General features: G+C 38.9%; 2 protein-coding genes, 1 long non-coding RNA gene and 4 other non-coding genes across 9 annotated transcripts in view; 2 read left to right on the top strand and 5 right to left on the bottom strand.

Moving 5' to 3' along the window:
* ctps1a (CTP synthase 1a) overlaps positions 1-8889 on the top strand; it is a 16885-nt gene extending 7996 nt beyond the window's left edge. For 2 of the 3 annotated variants that reach the window (XM_058404857.1, XM_058404856.1), the window contains exons 8-19: positions 1-95; positions 341-473; positions 607-695; positions 2083-2177; positions 2260-2322; positions 2415-2458; positions 2559-2655; positions 2736-2791; positions 4161-4257; positions 5512-5656; positions 5760-5859; positions 8484-8889. The exon at positions 1-95 is cut by the window's left edge and continues 57 nt beyond it. In XM_058404857.1, the coding sequence (XP_058260840.1) occupies positions 1-95; positions 341-473; positions 607-695; positions 2083-2177; positions 2260-2322; positions 2415-2458; positions 2559-2655; positions 2736-2791; positions 4161-4257; positions 5512-5656; positions 5760-5844 (999 nt within the window). In that variant the 3' untranslated portion in view covers positions 5845-5859; positions 8484-8889. Of the gene's footprint in view, positions 96-340; positions 474-606; positions 696-2082; positions 2178-2259; positions 2323-2414; positions 2459-2558; positions 2656-2735; positions 2792-4160; positions 4258-4928; positions 5490-5511; positions 5657-5759; positions 5860-8483 lie in introns of those variants that run through there. The other variant, XM_058404858.1, reaches the window with a different exon arrangement.
* A 1490-nt stretch (positions 8890-10379) lies between these two features.
* LOC131362673 (uncharacterized) lies at positions 10380-13815 on the bottom strand. Its single transcript, XR_009206229.1, has 7 exons — positions 13771-13815; positions 11914-11974; positions 11676-11728; positions 11277-11343; positions 11036-11080; positions 10775-10825; positions 10380-10576 (listed from the first exon to the last, which is right to left on the bottom strand). It is a non-coding gene; the product is annotated as an uncharacterized LOC131362673 (long non-coding RNA).
* On the bottom strand, positions 10655-10728 carry LOC131362998 (small nucleolar RNA SNORD99). Its single transcript, XR_009206269.1, has one exon. It is a non-coding gene; the product is annotated as a small nucleolar RNA SNORD99 (small nucleolar RNA).
* Positions 11144-11225, bottom strand: LOC131363001 (small nucleolar RNA SNORD103/SNORD85). The gene has a single exon (XR_009206272.1). It is a non-coding gene; the product is annotated as a small nucleolar RNA SNORD103/SNORD85 (small nucleolar RNA).
* On the bottom strand, positions 11508-11645 carry LOC131363003 (small nucleolar RNA SNORA16B/SNORA16A family). The gene has a single exon (XR_009206273.1). It is a non-coding gene; the product is annotated as a small nucleolar RNA SNORA16B/SNORA16A family (small nucleolar RNA).
* On the bottom strand, positions 12272-12410 carry LOC131362991 (small nucleolar RNA SNORA16B/SNORA16A family). The gene has a single exon (XR_009206262.1). It is a non-coding gene; the product is annotated as a small nucleolar RNA SNORA16B/SNORA16A family (small nucleolar RNA).
* Positions 13816-17972: 4157 nt separating the features above from the next.
* On the top strand, positions 17973-25051 carry rab42a (RAB42, member RAS oncogene family a). The gene is made up of 2 exons (XM_058405335.1): positions 17973-18358; positions 20376-25051. The coding sequence occupies exons 1-2, from the start codon at positions 18144-18146 to the stop codon at positions 20800-20802; spliced, it is 642 nt and encodes a 213-aa protein (XP_058261318.1). The 5' UTR covers positions 17973-18143; the 3' UTR covers positions 20803-25051.
* The last annotated feature ends 995 nt before the right edge of the window (positions 25052-26046 follow it).

Below are 26046 nucleotides of genomic sequence, written 5' to 3'. Positions count from 1 at the left end.
CAAGGCGTCGTGAACTACTTCTGCCGAAGGCTCGATCTGCCCATCGAGGGCAGGCCCAGGAGGATGCTCGCTAAATGGAAAGAGATGTCCGACAGGTGTGTGCGAAAGTGTATATGCAAGAGTGATCTGGTATATTAATAGGAGTATTACGTGCAATTTTTTAAGCAATTTTGGTAATCACTACAATTTATTTTAGTATTAGGAACATAATTGTATGCCTCTTGTGTCTCCGTCTTTACTTTTGGCTTTTCCATATTGGGTTTTTCCAGTAGTCCTGCATTCTTGCATTTTCTTCGTGACACATTTCTTTATATGGGGTTCTTAATTGTTTGTGTCTCAGGTCAGACAGACTGTTGGAGCATTGTTCCATTGCCCTGGTTGGGAAGTACACGAAGTTCTCTGACTCGTACGCTTCAGTTATTAAAGCCTTGGAGCACTCAGCTCTCGCTATCAGCCATAAACTAGAGGTTAAAGTAAGTGTGTGCTGTCTGGACTGATCATCAGTATGAACTGCTACTCAGATGTGTAGAAATAGGCAAAACCGCTGAATACAGTCTGTTCTCTAACCTCTTGCTTTTGTCTTTGTTTTTTTTCCTCCCTTGCCAGTATATCGATTCTGCTGATCTGGAGCCTGCTACCCTGCAGGAAGAGCCTGTGAAATACCATGAAGCTTGGCAGAAGCTGTGCAGTGCAGAGTAAGTGATCAGCTTGGGCATAATCTATAACAATGAGGAATTTGTGGTTGGGATCAAATCACAGCATGCTGACTCAAGACTGATTAAAATCCATGCACTGATGCTGTTCCTGCCACATTTCCTTAGCCTTCAAATGAAATGGCTGCAGAAATTTCTGTATTGCTCATGCTGATGGGTGTCTATAGTCTGGTCCCCGGGCCAAATGCAGCTCACGGGCAGACGTTTAGTGACCACAGCTTCTCTCTTTGAATGTGTGACTGGTTGCAGTTCATTGGTTGTGATAACATGAGCCTTTTATTTTTTTGTTATTAAATTAATTTACTACCGGATTTTTAATCACCGCTAGAGACAGAAAGTTAACAGTGAGAAGGGCAATTTCCAAAAGAGCTGGAAACAAGAATACTTTTTCACTTAGCAAATTACAGTAATTAAGAAATTTAATATTGGCATAATAATAATAAAAAACAAGCAATTATGTAAAATAAATTCAATATGCAAGATATGACAACAGAAAAACTGAAATGAAACTAAGCGTAAGAGTGTATTTTTAAGAGTCCTTACATAAGTGTTACCAATTATACTTATATAGTATTCAAAAATGGAATTAGTAAGCCTTATTTAATCAGAATAAAATCTGAGATTAAATCTCTTTCATTAGATTGACATGGCCGAGAAGGGAGCCAAATACGATGTTTAAAAAAAAATTATATATTATATATGGCAAATAACTTGGTAACAAGCTGCATATTGATCTTATAAATAAAACATTAGCAGTCGGAACACTGTCATAAGTCTTCTCAGATTCTCAGTTTGTCCAATTACTTTTGGCCTCTTAAAAAGAAGAGAAATTCCTACACACATTCACTTGATTTTGAAGTTAAATGCTCTTAATTCTGTCTGAATTAATTTCAGAATTTAATTTCAACTCGAATATATTGTGGTCCAATTTGTTTTCATATTATAAATGTTAATAATCGATAAATAATACAAAATAATAGTTTGGTACCTGGTCCTCGGGGGTTTTGACGGGGTCTAATCTGGCCCTTTTTGAGAATCAGAGTACTTTCAGGAAAATGAGTTGTAGTTGCTCACAGTACAGTCTAAGTAAAATTAAGAGTTAAGTTAAATATAAGAATTTAAAGTCAATATACATAGTACGTTAAAGGTATAGGTTCTGATGAATTTCTAATCTCATTGAAATACACTGTTTTAAAATATGTAGCAGCAGTGAAACAGAAGGCAGAAAGATGTCCGACAATAATGATTTAAAGTTATTGCACATGGAACAATTTATCGTATCTGTAATATTCTTATATTATATTAATACATTACCCAGTATTCATATTTAATTAGGTATATTAACTGATATTAACTAATTTGCTTGCAGTGGTATTTTGGTCCCGGGAGGTTTTGGAGTCCGAGGGACTGAAGGCAAGATTCATGCCATCAGCTGGGCTCGTAAACAGAAGAAACCCTTTTTAGGTAAGAGCAAAATGTATTTAGGGAGAATTTCATTTATTAAGTCTGTTTAATGAGCGACTAATCTGTGCTTTGGTGCTTTTAGGTGTGTGTTTGGGAATGCAGCTGGCAGTTTGTGAATTCGCCCGCAATACGCTGGGCTGGGAAGGTATGTTTTACTGCTCTTTTCATTCTCAATCCATGCCACCTCATTCCACTGGAGAAAATGTTGAGCTAATCCTCTTTACTTTGGTTTGACAGATGCTAACTCCACTGAGTTTGACCCTGAATCAAAACACCCTGTGGTGAGTTTATAAGGATTAAGAAAATGTTGTTTGGATTGACCAAGGAGAATGGATTAGATGTAAGAAACGGAGTATAAACGTATGGGATCCTGTGCTGTAGGTGATCGATATGCCTGAGCACAATCCGGGACAGATGGGCGGCACAATGAGGCTAGGAAAGCGACGGACCATTTTCAAGAACCCGAACAGCATATTGAGTAAGAACCCAGATCTTTTCGTCAGTTAAAGCAGCAGATATTCTTATATTCGGTCTATTTAAACTATTGCCTTTTTACAGAAAAGCTTTATGGAGATGCAGACTACGTTGAAGAAAGGCACAGACATCGTTTTGAAGTATGTCCCCTACATTTTAACCCGTTTTATAGCAGATATTAATCTGGTGCTTACAAGCTTCCCTTACAAGCAGGTTTAATAGGGGAATCAAATGCAGACTGATGCAGAATAGCTTGTAGAAAACAACCTACTCTTGATTATAATGGCGCACAAGAGGCTTTTTTATTACAAAACTGTCTGACCTCACTACATTTCTGGAGAAGTTTTTTGTTCTCCATTCCTCTGAGGAATGTAGGCGTCACAGACACAGGGAAGGAATGGTGGAAGAGACTAATTTCTTTCAGTGTTGTTAATGCAGAATTTAAATGAATAAAAATAAATAAATATGTTGCATGTTAAATACATATATTTATTATTATTATTATTATCGCTGCTGTTGTTATCGGCCCACAAAGTTGAAGTGAGATATCCCAAATTTCTTACAGCATTGATAATATAGAATTTAAATTAATAAAAATAAATGAATATATAAATTGCATATATTAATTACATTTATTATTATTATTATTATTATTATTATTATTAGCACTGCTGTTATTATTATTGGCCAAAAAGTTGAAGTGAGATATCCCAAATTTCTTCCAGCATTGTTAATACAGAATTTAAATTAATACATATAAATGAATATATAAATTGCATATATTAATTACATTTATTATTATTATTGTTATTATTATTATTATTATTATCATTATTATTGCTGCTGTTATTATTATTGGCCCACAAAGTTGAAGTGAGATCCTAAAATTTTTTCCAGCATTGTTAATACAGAAGTTAAATTAATAAAAAAATGAATGAATATATAAATTGCATATATTAATTACATTTATTATTATTATTATTATTATTAATATTATTATTATCGCTGTAATTATTATTGGCCCACAAAGTTGAAGCGAGATCCCAAATTTCTTCCAGCATTGTTAATACAGAATTTAAATTAATACAAATAAATGAATATATAAATTGCATATATTAATTACATTTATTATTATTATTATTATTATTATTATTATTATTATTATCATTATTATTGCTGCTGTTGTTATTATTATTATTATTATTATTATTATTATATATAATATATTATTATAAATGAATATATAAATTGTATATATTAATTACATTTTTTATTATTATTATTATTATTATTGCTGTTATTATTGTTATTATTATTATTAGTAGTAGTAGTAGTAGTAGTATTGGGTTACTTTTAAATAATTATTTCTTAATCTTAAGCCTGCTGAGATCACACAGTGGAAAACAGGCTTTAGTGAGTGCATGTAAATAGTGTTGTGTGTTGTTGTTGTTGTTGTGTTGTGTTGTGTTGAAGTGAACGTTTACTGAAGTGCAGCGTTTGCCTCTGCAGGTCAATCCAGAGCTGAAGCAGTACTTCGAGGAGAAAGGCTTCCGCTTTGTTGGCCAGGACGTGGAGGGAGAGAGGATGGAGGTTATAGAGCTGGATGGTGAGTAAGCTGTTGCAGGAAGTCATGTCTGTTTTGTTTCCTCCGTGTGTAAACAACACCACCTGGTAGAACTCGAGCATTTCCTGTCTTGCAAAGCATTTTATATACATCAGTGTCGCTGCAGATTCATTTCACTCTCAAAAGATAAAGTTGGGCCACTGGGACTAGAGAGGTTTGGTTTTTTGAAAAAATAGTAGAGTGCTAATAATTCAGTATGAGAATTATAACTAGTCAGCTCCAGAATTACTGGCACCGTGTGGAAGTGGAGTTTGTTGTAATTTATTATTGTATAAAATTTAATTGAACTCCATTTAGAGGTAATGTTCCCCCTGAAAACCACAACACAATTATTGGCACCCCTAGAACTGATTATTATTTGTGTTTTACTGTACGCTCACCAGAGTGCTCAGGAACTCGTCTGTGAGAAGGGGATGGAGACAAAAATCAAGCTTTTGTGCAACAAGCACTCATAAATGGATTTGGCGGAAAACCTGCTTGCTATGCAGGAAAGAAATTGTGCCTCTTAAATGCGTACACCATTAATCATGTAGATCTGTGGGCATGTGTGTGTCCTCCATTATACACTCCATGACGTCCCAGGAGATTTTAAATGACTTTGAATGTCTGCGTCTCTGTCAAGCTACAATCGTCTCATGGTTTTTGTCTTCCAGCAAAAACCTCATAATCCAAAACACGTCTCCAAATCTACACTAAATGGTTTAATGACCACAGCACTTTATGCAGCCATCTCAGTCCCCTGAAGCTGAATGGAGAGTCTCCGAGACGTAACTCAGGACGCTGAAGGATCTGGATTCTGTGTTATAGGAGAAGACTTGGTGCCGTTCCCTTAGCAAAGGGAGCTTGCACAAAGCTGAATGCTGGAGTGGCACATGGTGCACATGGTTTTGCAAAATAGAAAACTTCAAATTAAAGCTTGGATTTCTCTCCTATTTGCAGTGTGACATTAAGCTAATGAACAACAAATGATCTGAAAAAGTTTTCTTTTTATCAGTTTTGCATTTCTATTATTCACCCTACGTGAATCCATGAAACGTATGATTATTTCAAAATGTGAACTAAAAATGTTTTTATTTCTAAATGTAGCTGAAAATGCATAAATACAGCAATTCTGACAGAAATGTCCATCCCAAACAAACAAACAAACAAAAAAGTCTTTCACAGTAAAGTTATGAATGTAAGCTGGTCTTCTCTGAGCTTTGAGTTGAATCAAACATTTCTCCCTTGATATCTCAGATCATCCGTATTTCGTGGGTGTACAGTACCATCCTGAGTTCACGTCCCGGCCGATAAAGCCATCTCCACCTTACTTCGGTCTGCTGCTGGCCGCAGCTGGAAAACTACACGGGTACCTACAGAAAGGTTGCCGTCTCTCACCACGGTACACAGACCAACCATCACACTCACTTTACTAATAGCAAATGTTTTATTTAGCATAGATTTTATTTTTGAATCTCTCTCTCTCTCTCTCTCTCTCTCTACAGAGACGTGTACAGCGATCGCAGTGGCAGCAGTTCTCCAGATTTGGAGATCGCAGAGTTGAAACTGCCCTCCATCTCCAACGACTGATCCAATCCCGAAACAGTACGTCTGCATGGTTTTTAACAGTTCACGAATAGACTAGGTTGAAAGCAGACCTGCCAACCTTCACACCCATGGAGCTACACATTTTAACATTGCACCACACTGCTACGGGTTTTACAGTCCCTCCACGGGTTTTTATTATTATTGTTGCAGCCAAAATTTTTACACCTTTTTTTTTGCCCCCCAAAACTTGTGATGCAGTTTTTTGTGGAAAACTATTGAATTGGCAGAATTACAGATATGGGATTCTTCTTTTAAACTCCTATCAGTAAAGATGTGTAGAGATTTTGTAGCTAAATTTGAGCCAAAAATGGTTAAGAAATATGTAGAAATCATATCATTTAATTAGTAGAAGGACCAAGATACAGTAATCCCCCTCTATATCGCACTTCATTTAATCACGGTCCCGGGATATATCATGGATTTTTATTTGGAGCATAACTAATTTTCCCGGTATATCGTGGTATCTGCAAACCTTATAGTGAATTGTTTTTATGTTGAAATAAGGTAATTTATTGATAAAAATATAATTATTAATTACAAAATATAAATATTAATTAAAATGTTAATAATATATCAAATACTGTACAGTGTAGCGTTGTTTAGGACAGCGCGGTGCGGGGATGCTGAAAATCAAAATACAGTACGTCTGGAGGAACGAGACTGGCCAATCGGAATGCCCCATTCATTTACTCACAGTTGTGATTGGGTTCTGGGAAAGGGAAGCAGAATTCTTCAGCATCCCAGTTTTTCACGTCATCGTCCAGAGTGTTTGGTTTTGTTCTGTGTACGCTGTATTTTTACGATTTTTCTGCAAGCCCTATTATGTCGCCCAAACGCTCTGCACCTTCTAAGATTTCTGGCAAGGAACATACACTATATTGCCAAAAGTATTCGCTCACCCATCCAAATAATCAGAATCAGGTGTTCCAATCACTTCCATGGCCACAGGTGTATAAAATCAAGCACCTAGGCATGCAGACTGTTTTTACAAACATTTGTGAAAGAATGGGTCGCTCTCAGGAGCTCAGTGAATTCCAGCGTGGAACTGTGATAGGATGCCATCTGTGCAACAAATCCAGTCGTGAAATTTCCTCGCTCCTAAATATTCCACAGTCAACTGTCAGCTGTATTATAAGAACGTGGAAGTGTTTGGGAACGACAGAAACTCAGCCACGAAGTGGTAGGCCACGTAAACTGACGGAGCGGGGTCAGCGGATGCTGAGGCGCATAGTGCGAAGAGGTCGCCAACTTTCTGCAGAGTCAATCGCTACAGACCTCCAAACTTCATGTGGCCTTCAGATTAGCTCAAGAACAGTGCGCAGAGAGCTTCATGGAATGGGTTTCCATGGCCGAGCAGCTGCATCCAAGCCATACATCACCAAGTGCAATGCAAAGCGTCGGATGCAGTGGTGTAAAGCACGCCGCCACTGGACTCTAGAGCAGTGGAGACGCGTTCTCTGGAGTGACGAATCGCGCTTCTCCATCTGGCAATCTGATGGACGAGTCTGGGTTTGGCGGTTGCCAGGAGAACGGTACTTGTCTGACTGCATTGTGCCAAGTGTAAAGTTTGGTGGAGGGGGGATTATGGTGTGGGGTTGTTTTTCAGGAGCTGGGCTTGGCCCCTTAGTTCCAGTGAAAGGAACTCTGAATGCTTCAGCATACCAAGACATTTTGGACAATTCCATGCTCCCAACTTTGTGGGAACAGTTTGGAGCTGGCCCCTTCCTCTTCCAACATGACTGTGCACCAGTGCACAAAGCAAGGTCCATAAAGACATGGATGACAGAGTCTGGTGTGGAGGAACTTGACTGGCCTGCACAGAGTCCTGACCTCAACCCGACAGAACACCTTTGGGATGAATTAGAGCGGAGACTGAGAGCCAGGCCTTCTCGTCCAACATCAGTGTGTGACCTCACAAATGTGCTTCTGGAAGAATGGTCAAAAATTCCCATAAACACACTCCTAAACCTTGTGGACAGTCTTCCCAGAAGAGTTGAAGCTGTTATAGCTGCAAAGGGTGGACCGATGTCATATTGAACCCTATGGATTAAGAATGGGATGTCACTTAAGTTCATATGCGAGTCAAGGCAGGTGAGCGAATACTTTTGGCAACATAGTGTAGATACATACAGTACTCACTATAAATGTGATATTTCTACGAATTTACTCGCTATATGCTTGCAAATGTTTTGTGTGTGTTTAAAGAGTGCGGGAGGGTCATTTATGGCTTAAACAATAAAAAATGTAACCGCCGCAATAAACGGGGGATTACTGTATTCAACACACACTGTCTCAATTTACACGATCTTCAAACTTTAGGATTCTTCTAGGAGTTGTATGTGGGAATGCTCATTTCCACCTGCTCCTGAAACACTTGCCACGTTTAATAGCTCTAGCCCTCTACATTTCTAGCTCTCTAAATAAACACAAATTAGTATTATACATAACCCGGACCAGGAAATATCATTTACTGCCAATAAAAAAAAATTAAAACTCTTGCGGTGCATCACACGACCTGTTGGGGTCGGCAGGTCTGTATAATTGAACTGTCTGATAATACCGTAACATTTGCTGTTCTTTAACAAACATCTCAGTATGTCTCTTTCTTGTCTTCTGTGCAGGACTGAAGTATTTTCCAAAAGAAGAAAAACACACAATAATTGGCTCTGACTTTTTTTTTTTTTTTTTAATAGCCCGTTTTATTGGAGATGTATATTTTTCATTAATCCTTTTCCCGGTCAAGAATCTGTTGGTTACTGCAAATGCATGTTTTTTGTTTGTTTTTCTTTTCAGCGGCACAAGTGTAATAATAATATTAAGTGTAATATCTTTTTGTCCGAACAAGCGAATTCAGGTTTGTTGTGTTTGCCTCGCGTGGCCTCTGCAACTTTACCTGGTACCAAAAAAAATGGTAGTGTGCAAAATATACAACGGTCAAGTGCATAATTTATACGTTTAACCATGTTATGTTGGTTTAAAAGGGTATTTTATCATTGTAATGAAACCCAGTAAAAGAAGTGACACGGACTCTCAATCTCGAAATTATTTTTCTCTGCATATCACAATCCTCGTTCGACCCATTTTCTAAAAGAGATCTGGTTGACTTCCTGCGACATGAGCTACAGTGACTGTTAGTGTGTCCGGCGATGCAATAAAGTCCAACTGTATGCAAATACAGAGCGACTCTACTGATGGGAGTGAAGCACAATGTGATCCAGGACAAACGGCACACACTGCTTCTCCTTCGTCTCACATATAAACACTGCTGAAATGGTGACACAAATCTCACCAAATTTCATTTTAGTGGCAAGAAAACTGATGTTGTCAATTGGAATTCTAGTAGCGCCACCTACTGGTAAAACATTATTACTGTAGCAACCAGTAGTAAGAGCACCTACTAGCCACTTTATAGTACAGCGACCGGAGACATGCTGAGATAAAATCACTGTATGTCTGAACACAGCTTCACTCCTACTTTCACATGTGAATGGTTTCTCTAATGATGACTTTTCAGTGTATAAAATTGTGAAACGTGAGCAAATAAGAGTATTACAGCAAGCCATGAGGTCACTGTAATCTTCAGAGCACAAAGAGTAAATAAAAATGCCTAAGCATCTTTAACATTCTGTGCTTACAAACTGAATGTCTCAGTTATTTACCAACTAGAGACTACATACATACACAAATGCATACAATTAAAACTCTTCAATGTTCTGGCATCTGCTTGGTAGATGTCTAAATAAATAAATTAATAACATGTGAAACAGTAAAGAATGAGCAATGCAGGTGTGAGAAATATAATTGTAAAAGTGCAGTGTGAAGAGTATGGATTGAATAATCTGTCTTTATGGCCTCCTAAGGGATCTGCAAGATGAACAAATCTGTGTTGAGTCCAAATGCCTGCAGGAAGCAGCTCTTTTTGGCATTTAAAGATCTTCCTCTTCCTGAAGTACTTAAATTAGCCCTTAAGCACCTTAGTGTTATCGGTGTGCTTTTCTTAATTAGATTCAATTTAATCATGCTGCAAAGTACAAGTACAGAGCTAATGACATGCAGTTAGCATCCAACCAGAACTGCAGTGTGTATATAGATTAGGTTTCTTTCAAACATTTCCTCCAGAGATTAGACTACCAGTATTCTTAGTCTTTGACATGAGCCACTATCAGGTATTACTCAGATATCAGACTCTGTATCTGAACAGCATTATACTGTATGTGTGTAACCTTTTGTATTAATGTATAGTATTGAAGGTATATTACAACTGCATACACTTCATCTCTGGGTAAGTGTGGACAAATGTATAAGAATTTTATTGAATAAAAACCTCAAGCACAAACTTGAAACTCAAAGCACTTTCTCTCACTCTGGATAAACACACTGGTTAAAGACCATAAATAAAAGAGGACATTCACAAACAGGCACATGAAGCATATAGAAGGCTTTGGGGACACCTTGTAGTTCAACCCTACACATTTAATAAGAGACAATATTATTAATTCAAGAAGAGAGTAGAGCACTTAATTTTATGAAGTTTTATTGGTTAAAATTGGGTTACACAGGCACTAGAAGCTCAAATTGCATCTCTAGCTTTCTATGAACCTGAGAGTAAATTTATGTAACCAGTAGGTGGTTTGTGAGACTTTCACAGGTCTTGCATCACTCTCCTTCCACAGTTGCTCAGTTCTGGATCCGGCAGCATTTCATCCAGTCGTTCCTGTGCAAGTGAAGAGGACAACAAATCTCAGGAATACTGCATAATACCTAGGAAGAACTTGAGCACAAACATAATAGCAGCTGATCTCAGTCCCATATCCGCAAGTTTCATCCAGCAGTCACAAATTAAAAAAGGAGTCATCCTTGATCAGCTTACTTTTAAATAAATTTAAGCACTATACTATATGCATGTACATACCTGTGGTATCGTGCACAACATACGATTTAGAGTAAAGCATCAGATGGCATCCTAGAGAAGAAAAACAAAATGAGATAACGTAGTTAGGCAGGTGTAGGGACGTAGCGTAGCTACAGCAGGCACCAGACAGCCTGAGCAGCCTAATTCCCCCCAGTTACTGTAGCACGTAGTTGGAGAATCTATCCCACTGCCAAGAGCAAAGATCCTCAGAAACCGTGCATCACAAAACCCACAAAAAAAATTGACACGTATTCTTCTTACCTGCATCAGGGTGGACCACCCAACATCAGACAGCGGATTCGCCACCTGAGACAAGAGAAATTACTATGAAGCTTACATTAACGTCAAGGATCGAATTCTGGTTCATACGCTGACTCAGGGAAATGAGGATTTTTGATCGTTTCATAACAGAACTCGTCTCAGATAGGGCAAGTGGGTCATCACCGTCAGGTCAAGCAAAGCTTCTGGTTAAAAAAAAAAGTGGAGAGGATTTTCAAGTTACCTTTTGAGTCAGACTCCAGGATCAGGATGATCGTCTCTGGATTTCAGCAAGATTAACTCGCTCTCATCTGTAAAGAAAAACTTAGGATGAATACCAACTCCAGGACCAAATCCAACATGTTTCACAGCTTTTGTTTCTCTGCACTTTATACTACAAACCAGTTTACACAGATTTAGCGTTTAGACTACAAACAATCTGGATTAAATCTCTAATGTAAACAGGCACTGGAAAAAGTGTCCTTTTCCTTAATGTTGCTGAAGTGGCTAAGGATACAGCCGCACAGCGACCGTCGGTAAAAGTGATCATTTAGGCTTCCTTTTGATCGTTGCCTGCTACAAGGAAACAGGAACGCCTTCGATAAGAGCCAAAGGGGTTTTCAGGAAAGAAACTAGCAATTACCTTTTAAACCAATGCACCATCATACCATCTGACTTTCAGCCAATCATGTTCACCTGTTAAAGAAACAAAATTCTGGGTAAATACAAAGCATTAATAAGGAAACATTTTGATTAAAGGCTTTTTGAGGCTCAGGGTTGAGGATAAAAATTCTCATAACGGTAGTTTTACTCTCAGATAGGGCAAGTAAGTAAATCACAGCCATACAACAGCATTTAAAGACAATCAGAACAATGCTTACCAGTGAGGTGGTCATTTTCTTCTTCGGGATAGAATCAAGCACTCAGAACATACTGACTGGGCTACAACAGCAAGAAAACACAATTATACACAAACATTAGCAACAAATGGTAATATGTTGACCAGGAACATGAAGTATAAACAAACTATACAGACAATTTAACCACAAACTAGCTGAACAGATAACGTTCAGGAAGTAAACAATCCTGCGGTTAAATCTCTTCAACTAAGCCCTAGATTTGCACACAAACCTCCAACACTAACGCAAGATATTTACTGCTGATAAACCAGGGCTTGTTTAGAGATGAGGACGAATAAACGACAAAACTGGAAAACAAATTCTACAGTATTTTAATATGAAATATCCTTTTCCTTAATGTTGCTGAAGCGGCTACGGGATCAAGCCGCACAGCGACCGTCGGTAAAAGTGATTATTTAGGCTCCCTTTGATCGATGCCTGCTACATGGAAACAGGAACGCCTTCGATAAAGAGCCAAGGGGTTCTAATATTCACACCTCATCCGCTTGAATAGAAAACACCATCCACCTCTACGCTGTAATCCAACATGCTGCAAATATATTCACGCGACTGTTTATAACATGCATGCAAGGCTTCAATTCCTTCCAACACAACCTGCACTTTGAAACACATGAAATGAGAACTTACAAAATCCAAGAATGCGTTAGGATACAAAGCATTGCTGCAAACTGAATCTTCAAGGCTCTTTAACGCCTCCACAAATCCAGCATGCACACGGTGCCGAACAGCATATAGTACACAAAACTGATCAATAATCCTGTACAGATTCAGGTTAAGTACATTTATAACTGGAGTCTTTCTGGAGCATGCTCTAATCAACGCCAGCATCCAGTCCTGTGTCTTAGTGGAGATACCTACACGGCCTGATTTTTGCCTGAATACATCCATTCACTCAAAATTATGATAAAGTAGGAGCATGCATTGCTCACAAACCAGACAAGCGCCATTTCTCCTATATTGTAAAAACACATCATGTCTTTACCTAACACTTCAATGTAAATGGAAATTGTCTCAGTAATCACAATCACTCATGCATGAGGTGGCTCAAGTGATTAAGGCTCTGGGTCGTTGACTAGAAGATTAGGGTTCAAGCCCCAGCACCACCAAGTTGCCAAAGCTGGGCCCTTGAGCAAGGCCCTTAACCCTCACTGCTCCAGGGGCACTATATCATGGCTGACCCTGCACTCTGACCCCAACCTCCAAGGATGGGATATCCAAAGAAAGTATTTCACAGTTTCTATAAAAGGTCTCTGGGTATTCATTTTCATGAAAGTTTACCAAGAGATCAGAAACAAATGACACAAATAAAGGAAACTAAAAGGAGTGCATGCAGAAGCACTTCAGTATTCTGTGCCATTATATTAAAGCAAGTTAATTTGGTTATTCATTATGATTTTGAATATGCAAGTATGGATTCTATGCATTTCTTCATTAACAGGCTGCCCCAGGCCTGGGTCATATTTCCCAGCATGCCTCCTACTGCCCCATAGAATTAGATCAACAACAGACACAATCCTGTTGACCTCAAGCCTAAATATAATCCATGATCATCTAGCATAAGACTCGATTTTTAGTAGAGTGAACTGCGAAAACTAAAATAATTTCCACTTGATAACCTGAACTTCTGATACGAGTTCAAGGCACCGCCATGATTGACCCACACGTGGAAACGTGCAAAAATATCGAATAATTCCTATCCACTCGCTGAAAATCGTCAACGCATATTACTCCCCATCACTTAATCTGCCCTAATATAAACAAAACCTGGAATAATTACGCTGGAAATTGTAAGGATGGTTAAAGATGGAGATCACTCACCTTGGGCGCGCCAGCACACAGTAAGAGGAAGAGGAAAGGCGGCGTTTCTTCTTATGTGCGCAGCTTCTGCACGCTGATTGGCTGAGCGGCTGCGCGTGGCGTTGTGGGAAATGTAGTGTAAGAACTTGCGTTTAATAGCAGAAACAACATGTAGTGATATCTGAGTGGTCTCTAGGTAACAGTTAACTGTCGTAATCACATTTAATTTATAGCTGAGGAATGTTTGGGGAGATTTTCTTTGGAAAACAAACATCACTTTATTTAGGCACAGAATATATATTTGCCTTACAGTTGGTACTTATATTGTCTAGACTAAAGGCATTTATTTACAGTCCATTAGAATTAACAATGAGCATGAACATTAAGCCTTCATATTTTGTAGATAGATAGATAGATAGATAGATAGATAGATAGATAGATAGATAGATAGATAGATAGATAGATAGATAGATGGATGGATGGATGGATGGATGGATGGATGGATGGATGGATGGATGGATGGATAGATAGATAGATAGATAGATAGATAGATAGATAGATAGATAGATAGATAGATAGATAGATAGATAGATAGATAGATAGATATTTTTTTTGTTGTTGTTCTTGTTTTTACAAGATGTTTTTCACAGTTTAGAGTCTGTCCAGAAATCTAGAAAACTATAGGGTAATGATCTAACACAATGCAATAATAATAATAATAATAATAATAATAATAATAATAATAATAATAATAATAATAATAATAATAATAATAATAATTAGAAAAATAAGAAGAAGAAGAAGAAGAAGAAGAAGAAGAAGAAGAAGAAGAAGATCCTTCATTTTTCTTTTCCAAAAATACTTTATGAAACTTCATCCTGGTATTTGTTAATAATTTAAACTGGATGAAAGGAGGCATTTATCATCCAGGAATAAAGAAATATATTTATTAAAGAGCAGCATGTTGCACCATGTGGTCCTGGTCCTGTCCAATCACCTCATATTTGTTGCATACAAACATACAAAGCCTTCACTGACTCTAATGAATTTTAAAAAGATCTGGGATCAGACACTGAGGCAGGAGTGCTTTGGCTTCCTCTAATAACAAATTTGACAGATGTATGAAATATAGAGAGATACCATATATTTTTATTTTTTCACAGGTGCTCAGGGGTCCAGGTTTTGGCTCCTTTAGACACTGACTGACTTTACACGGTGTTCTTTGTTACAAAAGGTTTCAGTTGCAGCTCAGCAGGTTTGTGAAGCTCATTTTTGTCGTGAGTGGATAACAGGTGCTCATCCCATCATGTGGTTATTTTTATGGATTTGTATTTTTGAGGCATGAGTCATGTAAAATGTCTATCTATCCCTGTCAGTGAGCTACAACATGCACGATTGTTCCTCTCTTCACTCATCAGTTCATCCTGGTTAGTATAAGGTGAAACTAGTCATATACTACCATATACTTCTATATGACCAAAAGTTTGTGGACAGCTGACCATCACAACCATTTGTGGTTCTTCCCCAAACTTTTGCCATAAAATTGAAAGCACAATTGTACAGGATGTCTTGTTCTTGTTCTTGTCTTGTTCTAGCTTCACAATTTCCTTTCATGAAGACATAAAGTGTTAAGGTTGGAGTGAAAGAACTCACTCATAATTTTTAGGCCTATATGAATTTTTGTGATTGTAAAAGAATGGGGTGACATCAAAAGTAGTTTTGAACACCATTTCTGTTATTGGTTTAATGGAGTAAGGTTTTAATATGAGAAGAAGGACACATTGTTTAGGTGCATCTGTTAAGAATAGTCTTTCTGTAGCTAATGAATTAACAGTAACATCCTTAGTATTGTGAGTCTTATCAGAAACAGATGGGGTCAGCATGACAATGCCCCTGTGCACAAAGCAAGCTTTATGAAGAAAGGGTGTGTTCTGCACAGAGCCCTGACTCTGACTCAACCCCACTGAACACCTTCAGGATGAACTGGAACACCAAGACCTCTTCACTCTTACAACATCAGTGTCTGAACTCACTAATGCTCTTGTAGCTGAATGATCACTAATCCCCACAGACACAATCCAACATTTAGGGAAAGCCTTCCCAGAAAAATGGAGGTTATTATATGGAACAGGATGTTCAAAAAGCAAATATGAGTGTGATGGTCAGGAGTCCATATGCATTTGCCCATTTTTGGTCATGACATGTTGAAACAGTATGTTTCAACCAATTCTGCCCATTTGGACCTGGTTTTGGCTGGAAGAGAAAGATACATATCTCAGTTGTATCACTTCACCTCCATGCCTGTAGAGGGCACTTGTCTGAATACTAACAAAGCTTCCTCCACACAGCTACCTGTTAATGTCCTGCTTCAGCACACATTTGCACACCATTCACAAACAATCTAGGTGAAGTCTTGCTAACATTGCTCACCAGGGATTAGTTATTGGCTCTTTCATTATTCACAAGTGTTCTTGGATTTTCCCTCTTGCCTGATTTACCTGTAAATCTCTGGGTTTGACTATTACCTGAATTCTGACCTTATGAATATTGTACTGAATTGTATAATAAATAAATTCTCAAACATCGTCTTGTTCATTACAGGAGCAATGAACACAAGGCAGGAATACAACATGAATGGGACTCCAGTCCATTGCAGGGCAGCATGTACACACACATACATACAGTTATTCTCACTTACTTAACTTAATATGTTTACCTAGTAGCATTGTTGGATTTTGGGAGTAAAGCTAGAGAACACAGAGGAAAAGCTTATACATTTAAGATTTATACACTCTTAAATGGGTCAGGGCATGGTTAAAAATCGAATAGTATTATATTTAAAACTAAAGACTGGTATGTAAAATCATTGAGATTTAAAGAAACACATTAAGCACATGTTGTTTGATCAGCTATGCTTGGGGTAAAGTCCATTGATCATGAGTACAGGTTTCAGTACCATGGACAGGGCCAAGACCAACGACCACCTCAGCATCTGTTCTCATGATGCCATGTTTGTGCTTGTTTGCTAGCTGAGATTTAAAAACACACATATTAAGCACCTATTTGTTTCTCAAATCTTGTGCATTACTGTGGTTTTAAATGACACCAAATAACAATTATTTAGAAGAGGGAAAACGCCATAATTCACAAGCTGTACTTCAGGACCAGGAATGAGAAACACAGCAACAGATCCAACCGTGGTCCTGGAGTACTCTCAGTCCTGCACATAATTTGTGTTTTCCATGTTTCTGATTCACCTAATCATCTAATCATCAACCCTTCCTGAGATATAGTGGGTGTGTTCAAGCAAGTAAAACACTAACATATACAGGGCAAGGTGTACTCCAGGACCAGGGGTGGGAATCTGTGTTACAGGCTAATAAATACCCCAACCTTTGACCTACAGTGCAATCTTATGCATAATTCGGGCTCCCTGGTGAAATTGTGTATTACATGAAACTGTATTACAACCTCAGGGGCACAATCTTGTTTAATTGTTGAATTTAATTGTTGAACAAAATAAATTAAACCTGGCATGTGGAGAAATTTTGGGAATGTTTTAATCACCCACAAGAATTGCTTTGGTTTTTGACTAAGCAGGGTTTATTAAGTATGTTAAAGATGTTAAAGAGTGTCCTGCACTGAGCCCTGACTCTGACTCAACCCCACTGAACACCTCTGGGACGAACTGGAACACCGACTGAACTCCAGACCTCCTCACTCTTACCATATCAGTGTCTGATCTCACTAATGCGCTTGTAGCTGAAAGAACACTAAACCCCACAGTGACGCTCCAACATCTAGTGGAAAGCCTTCCTAGATGAGTAGAGCTTATCCCAACAGCAAATGGGAATAAATTTGGAATATTGAATTGGACGTTCAACAAGCACATATGGATGTGATGGTGAACTGACCACCAATGTTTGTCTTTCATTTAGAAAAGCTAAAAAAAATCTGATGATTTCTATTCTAAATACAGTCTTACTCAGCTGCTGGACTTAAATCACAAGCGATAAGGTCACCTCAGTATATCTGAATGGCATAAACGAGCTGCACTAACACTGACATTTTCTACATGTTTATTATTTCACCACAGCTCTGGGCTTTCCTGTTTCCTCTAGGGTGCGTAAGCGCAGTAACCAAAAAATTGCGTGTTTGCGTCTCTTGGTTGAAAGACGCACTGATCATGAGGCGGTGAAGCGCATCGAGGGCCACGTGACTGCAATAGCGCACACGCACGCACACACAGACACAGACACACACACACGCCCGCGCGCTCCAAGCTCGTTTTGGCTCGCGCTCGCTGGCCTCGCCGTGAGCGGCGCACCGCGTTCGTGCGCTTTGTTGTTACCGGAAACCTTCGACCTGAGCGCTCGATCTCAGCTCGCCATGCGATGGATATTCTGTGGCAATACCAGTTCAGGATTATTCTGCTCGGCGACTCAACGGTCGGCAAATCGTCTCTGCTTAAACGCTTCACGGACGGTGTGTACAGCGATGTGGCGGACCCGACGGTCGGGGTGGATTTCTACGCCCGATCACTCGATATAGAACCGGGGGTGAAGATTAAATTGCAGCTCTGGGACACCGCCGGGCAAGAGAGATTCAGGTGTTTGTTATCGCCTGCACGCACGCGCACGCGCACACACACACACACACACTGCCTGTTTTCTGCCCTGTTAGCAAACGTGTCTGCCGTCATAATACCTGCATAAACAAATCCTCAAAATAAATCTATTCAGCGCTGACTTTATTACAAGCTATAAAACAAAAAAAACATCTAAACTATAAAGCACTGCGGCCTTATTTTATAGCCGAATGTATACGGGTTGTCCTGGATGGAAGGTAAAAAAAAAGAAAACGATCTTCCTGCATAAACAACGCCTAACGGTAGCACCATAAACCACAAAAACCTCATTTCCGTCTCGTCAGCATTTTCATGACAAGAGATTAACATCACCCGGTTTTCCCTTTAACTCTGAGGTAGCGGTGTATAAATATTGGCATCCCTATTTACTGTGCGTTATGGCGGTGTCTTCATTATGATTGCTCTCTCTCCCTGCTGACTGGATGAATGGAGCAAATAAACAAACCCTCTTCATGATCCATCCATCTTTGCAGCTCATGGCATAGTAACATCTAGTGAATTACACAACCGTCTGTGTTCTTACAAGCTCACATCACTGATCTGTCAATGCAGCACTCGAAAGGTACTGGGATTGTGCAAACTGTATTGTCTTTCCTGGAAAATAAGAACCTCTTATAGATTTTGGATTTGTTGGATCCTATCTATCTATCTATCTATCTATCTATCTATCTATCTATCTATCTATCTATCTATACATACCACTAATAAAAACCTGAGCAACTACACATTCATGCAGTTATCTGCTCAGCCACTCATGTGGCATCAATGCAATGCATAAAAATCATGCAGATGCAGGTCTCACTTGGCATAATCTTTTAAATCATGGCATGATCGTTGGTAACAGATGGGCTGGTTTCAGAATTTTTGAGTATAGACTGATGATCTCCTTGAAGTTTACCACACAGCAGACTCTAAGGTTTACACCAAATGGCATGAAAAACAAACAAACAAACAAAATCGAGTGAGCAGCAGTTCAGTGGGTGGAAACACCTTGTTGATAAGAGATGAAAATTCAGAGGAAAACATCCAGAGCTGCCAGGAAGTATACAGTGACTCTATTTAATAATAAGCAAGAACAACATGCACAAAACATTCAACCTTTGAGGAGGATGGGCTCCAACATTAGGTTCTGTTCCTGTCAGCTAAGAATGTCCATCATCCCAACTGGACAGTTGAAGATAAGATTATCTTTTTGCAGTCCAGTTGTCCAGCTTAGGTGAAGTTCTTGGCTGCCAGGAGTGGAACCTGATATGTTCTTCTGCTGTTGATGTTTTGTGTTTTCTGAGATGCTTTTCTGCACACAGTGGCTGTAAAGAGTGATTATTTTAGTTACTGTAGACTTCCTGTCAGCTCAAACTAGTCTGTGCTGCTTGTACATGTGTTCCCAGCCATGCACACGGTTATAGATTGGTCATTCATTCTGCTCATGGTCATACTGGATTCCGGAAATACTGCACATGAGGCAAGAGAACTAATACCAGATGGGAAACCATCTGGTATGATTGCAGGGGCACAATGCATACATTCACACCTAGTAGTACATTAGCATAGCTTAAACTGAGGTGGGAGGAAACTGGAGTACTCAGTGGAAGCCCACACAGACATGAGGAGAACACAGATGGAAACTGGATCTCAGGATCAAACCAGGGACACTGGAGCTGTGAGGTGGCACTACTACTTCCTGTGTGTGTGCTGACCACTGGCTGATTTGGCAGAGTTGAATCAGTAGAACTTTATCAGGCCCAAATATCAAATAAATAAGAAAACAAATTGGGATGTGGTAGCTTAGTGGTTAAGATGTTTGCCCACTGATGGGAAGGTTGTGAGTTTGAATCCCAGGTCCACCAAGCTGCCACTGCTGGACCCCTTAAATGCTCAGTTGTATAGAAATGAGATAAAATATAAGTTGCTCTGCATAAGGTTATTTGCCAAATGATTGACACTGTTCTCTAAAGTATTTGTGTCTGCTTTTGTTTAGGTCCATTACGACTTCCTACTACCGCAATTCAGTGGGTGGCCTCCTGGTGTTTGACCTGACCAATCGCAAGAGCTTCGAGCATGTGCGTGAATGGCACCGCGAAGTCACCGAGCACATCATGCCACACCACATGGTCTACATCTTGATCGGCCACAAGAGCGACCTGATCCGAGAGCGCAAGGTGCTCCGTGACGAGGCTGAGCAGCTGGCGGCTGAGTTGGGTGTGCGCTACGTGGAAACGTCAGCCAAGTGCAACAGCAACGTGGAGCGTGCCTTTGAGCTGCTAGCACGCGACATCTATGAGCTGATGAAGATGGGCGAGATCTCGGCGCGTGACGGCTGGGACGGCGTCAAAAGCGGCCTCACGGCTAAAGTCCTCTACCCTGCTGAGGAAGAGGCAGAGAGGGAGAAGAGCTGCAACTGCTGACCTGGGACATTCACCTTTATCCTCTCACCTGTGTGTCGGTCAGTCGTCCTTGCTGAGTTCACGCTTTCACTTCCTGTATTGCAAGTCAGCCGCTTGTCCCTGCATTTTCTGTCCCCATCTTGATATGTGTGGTTCTATGAATAAGCACCATGCAGTACTAGAAAAAAAAAGGCCTCCTTCTAATGGGATAGGCTTCAGGCTGGATAAATAAAAGCTTGAACGGACAGCACAAGGTTCTAATCAAGAGCAGTAAGATGCAGGAAGGCGCTTGGAGACATCACTGGTTGAAAGAGATGGCAGCGGACTTCTCGTTTCCCCCGTATTCATTTTGAGCTTTAAACCTTTTTTGTTTTATTTATGTCACACAGTGTTCGATCACTGAAGAGGAATGTAGTGTACTTTCTATTTGTGGAAAGCCGTACTCCACCTATTCCACCAGTGTACTTTCATTTTCAAACGCTTTCACGTCATGCCACAAGAACTCACACTTTGAAGATACATGTGAACTTGCTAGATTTCATTCCGATCTTGTTATTCATTCATTTAAGAATGTTTAGTGCGGTTAATATGTAAATTACTCATGCAAAATCAACGGTGGGAAAACTAAAACTAAGCAGCGGGACAACATTGTACATTGAGACACGGGAATTCCCAGCTGGTCTGTATATTACTGCGTCTGTCATTATTAGTAGGTGAAATTTTAGCAATTCCATGTGCCAAAATTCTGGCCTCGTAATACAGTACTGTAGGTATTATTACGTAATAACAGAAACTTATCATCAAACTGAAATCTTCAATTGCATCACCTCAGAGTTCTGTCTTGAGTCTTGTGACCAGAGAGAAAAAGGAGCGAAGAATTCGAGTGCCATTATATTTGCTCGGCCGTTAGCTCTGCCTTCTGCAGTGGCTGGACGTTCCTGCACCCTCTCAGAGACGCCGCTCCTTTAAGCTTCCTCTCAGTGAATCAGTAAGCAGTGAGTAGGTACATGGTCACGGTCAGCGCTAGATGTGCCAAACTCGTAATAACGTGTAAGGAAAAAAAACATGGGGCTAATCTATTTATACTGTATGCAATCCAGCTGTAAGTTAAATATGGATTATATCTAAATACTTTATGTGTCTGTGAGGGTCATTCAATCATCTAGGTCATTTCGATTCTCCAGTAGCAGCAGGTTCGACTTGATCGAGAGCTTTTATATTCACACATACAAGCAAATCTTATAGGAGCGTAAACTCTGCAGTTAATAACCACCTTAAACAGAGAAGACGTGTTTATTAATTAGATAAAAACCGTCCTTTTCTTTTTACTTCTTGTACAAAAACAATTATATGCCCTAAAAGTTGGATAAGGATGTCTTATAAGCTCAAAAGGCTGTTATCATACCTTAACTAGCCTACAATGGTAGCTAACATATTATACCATGAATCAGTTATATTCGTTATAATTTTGCCTTAATTGTGCCCTAAATGGCATCATCTTTTTTTATTATTATTATTATTTATTTATTTATTTTACGTAATCTCCATTTTGTACAATGAGTCTGGATTCATTTAGAAACAAACGATTTGATTCGATTCATGATTCAGTCATTTGACTCAGCATCATATATATATATAAAATCTAAGTACTAAAATATAGATTTTGAAGGCCAGTTTGTAGTAAAGATGTAAAGGAAAATAGCTATCTAAATTCCTGGGGAATTTAAAATAACAACAACAACAAAACCAACATCATTGGAAGGCATGGAGAGACCAGTCTTTGTATGTGCAGTAAGGATTTAACTCTGCACTGAAAGGCACGTTTGTGTTTCAAGCCAGGTCTTGAAGGTTTCTAATCCAATCCAAATCCAGCACAGAGGTGTGAATGCAGGTAATCTGAACGATCTGCATAACACACACTGATTTACGCTTAGGCGCAAAAATGCACATAAATATCGGCATGACGTTGATTACACACTCGCCAACTCTGAACATAATCTGTGTTGAGGAATTCTCCTTCCTTTTATCATCCTGGCATGAATGTGCATTTATTATTTTATGGTTATTTATATTTACAGCTTTATTTAATAGCCTGAGTTTGGAACATGCTGTATGTAAGACAGCTGCGTTACACCAGCGCTCATGTTCGTGTAATCCTCGTAGGTAGCCATGAGTGATTTTCAGCTAATGAAATGAAACAGGCTCATTCACAGACTACAGCTCACGTTACGGTTTTACTACCAGCATCACCACACAGCTCCCTCTCTCTCTCTCTCTCTCTCTCTCTCTCTCTCTCTCCCGCAATGGTAACATAGATGTGTTAATGGAGTGTACTGTGAGTTCTTACTAACTATAAAGCTAATGCAAGCAGGGGCATTTAGGATGCAGCATACTTAATCTTACCTGGTCTGACGAGACTCTAGTGGGTGCTACAGGGCAGTAACTCAAATATAAAAGACGTCTTAGACGCGTTTATAGTCACTATAGCTTCACAAATATACATACTGCTGTATAATAATGACTGATTTCTTCTCAGTTGGAAAATTGGCCATATTCTATGATATTCTCTTTTCCCACTTTTGTAGCCTCAAATATGAAAGATCTGGATACCGAACTAGAGGTTTGCTATGACTTTACTGCTAGCTGCTACACACACACACACACACAGCAACTACTCAGCAACTAATCACTCGAGTTCCTTCCATCCCTTTCTTGGTGACTAACATTACTAACAGGGTTTCTTTTGTATAAGCATTTTATAAACTAGATTGTCGTACCATTGTGCGTGAAAAATGTTAATCAGATGCTTTCTTTGGACGGTTGACATGTCAGAGTCGGGTGGCTAGGTGAGTAGATGGATGGTAGAGTTATAGATGGATGGATGGAGAGGTAGAAGTTTCTAAATAACCAGAAAAGATTGTGGATAGTTCTTTTTTTTTTGTGTAGCTGCTGGAGTAGTGGTTTGAACAGAGTTGGTGGAGATGGGTTTTCATTAACGAATTAGTAGCGTCAGCGCTAAACTAAAGTGGCAGACACCAAAAATATCTCCGCTAATCGATTACAATCGAGAAACGGCAGTATTTCTGTAATATGCTGATTTTTATAGGAGTTAAAATGCATATCTGCTGACTGTAGCATCGCTGCCTCATAGCTCCAGGGTCTCTAGTTCGATCCTGAGTGAACTTACTGTCTGTGGACTTTTATACTTCTCTCCCTCCGTCTATGCCGGTTTACTCCAGGTTCTTCGACTTCCTCCCAACTCCAGAGGACATGCTAGTCTGTGGATGGGTGGGTCTAAATTGCCTCTAGGTGGGAACAAGTGTGTGTGCATGATAGTCTGCATTCCACAGACTGCCATCCCATCCAAAGTGTATTCCCGCCCTCAGACCAAACATTTCCGGGTCACACTGCAACTCTAACAGACGATGACAGAGACGAAGACGTAGATATATCCACTGATGATGACGACGACGGACAAATCAGTACAATCACTATATGTAGATAATTTATAAAGAGCGTTGCAGTACCGTTTCGAATTGTACATTTCGCATTACGTCCATTATTTATAGCTGACTTATGCAATGTTTGATTTCCTGACATATCTCACTGCTGATGCACTCGATGCTCTGTGCATTAATGTATGTCTCTTGTTCTGCCACTAAAATGAATTCATTAATATTTATGCTTACATTTACAATATCGTCATAATTTTATTTAGTCATAGATTTCAGTTGAAAATATCAGATTGGTTCAAAGGGACATTACTCTGGATCTTTTTTAATAGCATTTGTTTTGACGCCCCTTAATATTTATTAATGGTAGAAAGAACACACATAGAGCGCAGTAGTCTATGTCATTAACATATGTATATATTTTCTTTATTAGAACCATATAATTATGTCACATTGAAATAAAGGTAATAATAAAGGTAACCCTCGCGTTCATTATCTGTAGCCGATTCTTTACTGATATCTTAATAGTGTTTATTTTTTAAATAAATAAGTAAATAAAGCTGACTATTGCCGAATTCGACTCATTTGCGCCCCCTTGTGGTGGCACTGAAATGAACCACAGTGACCTACATTCTTTCTGTAGTCTTTTTTTTTTTCCCACCCATGCAAAAACCTACACACAAGAAAAGCACGAACCCTTCCAGATATTTCCACTAAAACCTCCAGCAGCTCTGTGCAAGCTTGTGGACTCTGTAAATGAACACTGGTTACTTTGTGATTTAACGTGTGGCGTGAAATAAATTATTTATGTCCAAACACACAGTTGTGCTCGACCTGCTTCTTTATTGCACTATTGGACTCTGTACAGCTGGGAAAATGCTTATATGATGATTCAAAACAGAAAAAAATATGTTACATATCCCATGATGCCTTGCTTTAAAAGTGACGATCCTGGCTTTGTCATTTAGGAAATTTCAACAAATTGTTTTCAATAGATTGTCCACCACAAGGTTAAAAATACTGCAAATCTATGCATAGAAAATAGGTCAATGTTTGCCTTGACATCCCTTGTTTATAGACGTTAGAAATGTGTTACTGAAGTACTTAAAGTTTCTTCATCATCATTATTAAAACATAACTAGTATTGGAATATACAGTATATGGACAGAGATAGATAGATAGATAGATAGATAGATAGATAGATAGATAGATAGATAGATAGATAGATAGATAGATAGATAGACAGGCAAGCAGAGAGATAGATAGATAGATAGATAGATAGATAGATAGATAGATAGATAGATAGATAGATAGATAGATAGATAGATAGATAGATAGATAGGCAAGCAGAGAGATAGATAGATAGATAGATAGATAGATAGATAGATAGATAGATAGATAGATAGATAGATAGATAGATAGATAGATAGATAGATAGATAGATAGATAGATAGATAGACAGGCAAGCAGAGAGATGGATAGATAGATAGATAGATAGATAGATAGATAGATAGATAGATAGATAGATAGATAGATAGATAGATAGATAGATAGATAGATAGATAGATAGATAGATAGATAGATAGGCAAGCAGAGAGATAGATAGATAGATAGATAGATAGATAGATAGATAGATAGATAGATAGATAGATAGATAGATAGATAGATAGATAGACAGATAGATAGATAGATAGATAGATAGATAGATAGATAGATAGATAGATAGATAGATAGATAGATAGATAGATAGATAGATAGATAGACAGACAGACAGACAGACAGACAGACAGATAGATAGATAGATAGATAGATA

Source organism: Hemibagrus wyckioides, linkage group LG12, assembly GCF_019097595.1.
Source record: "Hemibagrus wyckioides isolate EC202008001 linkage group LG12, SWU_Hwy_1.0, whole genome shotgun sequence".
NCBI lineage: Eukaryota > Metazoa > Chordata > Actinopteri > Siluriformes > Bagridae > Hemibagrus > Hemibagrus wyckioides.
The sequence above is the reverse complement of the archived record's forward strand: the minus strand, read 5'-3'. Positions and strand labels throughout refer to the sequence as shown.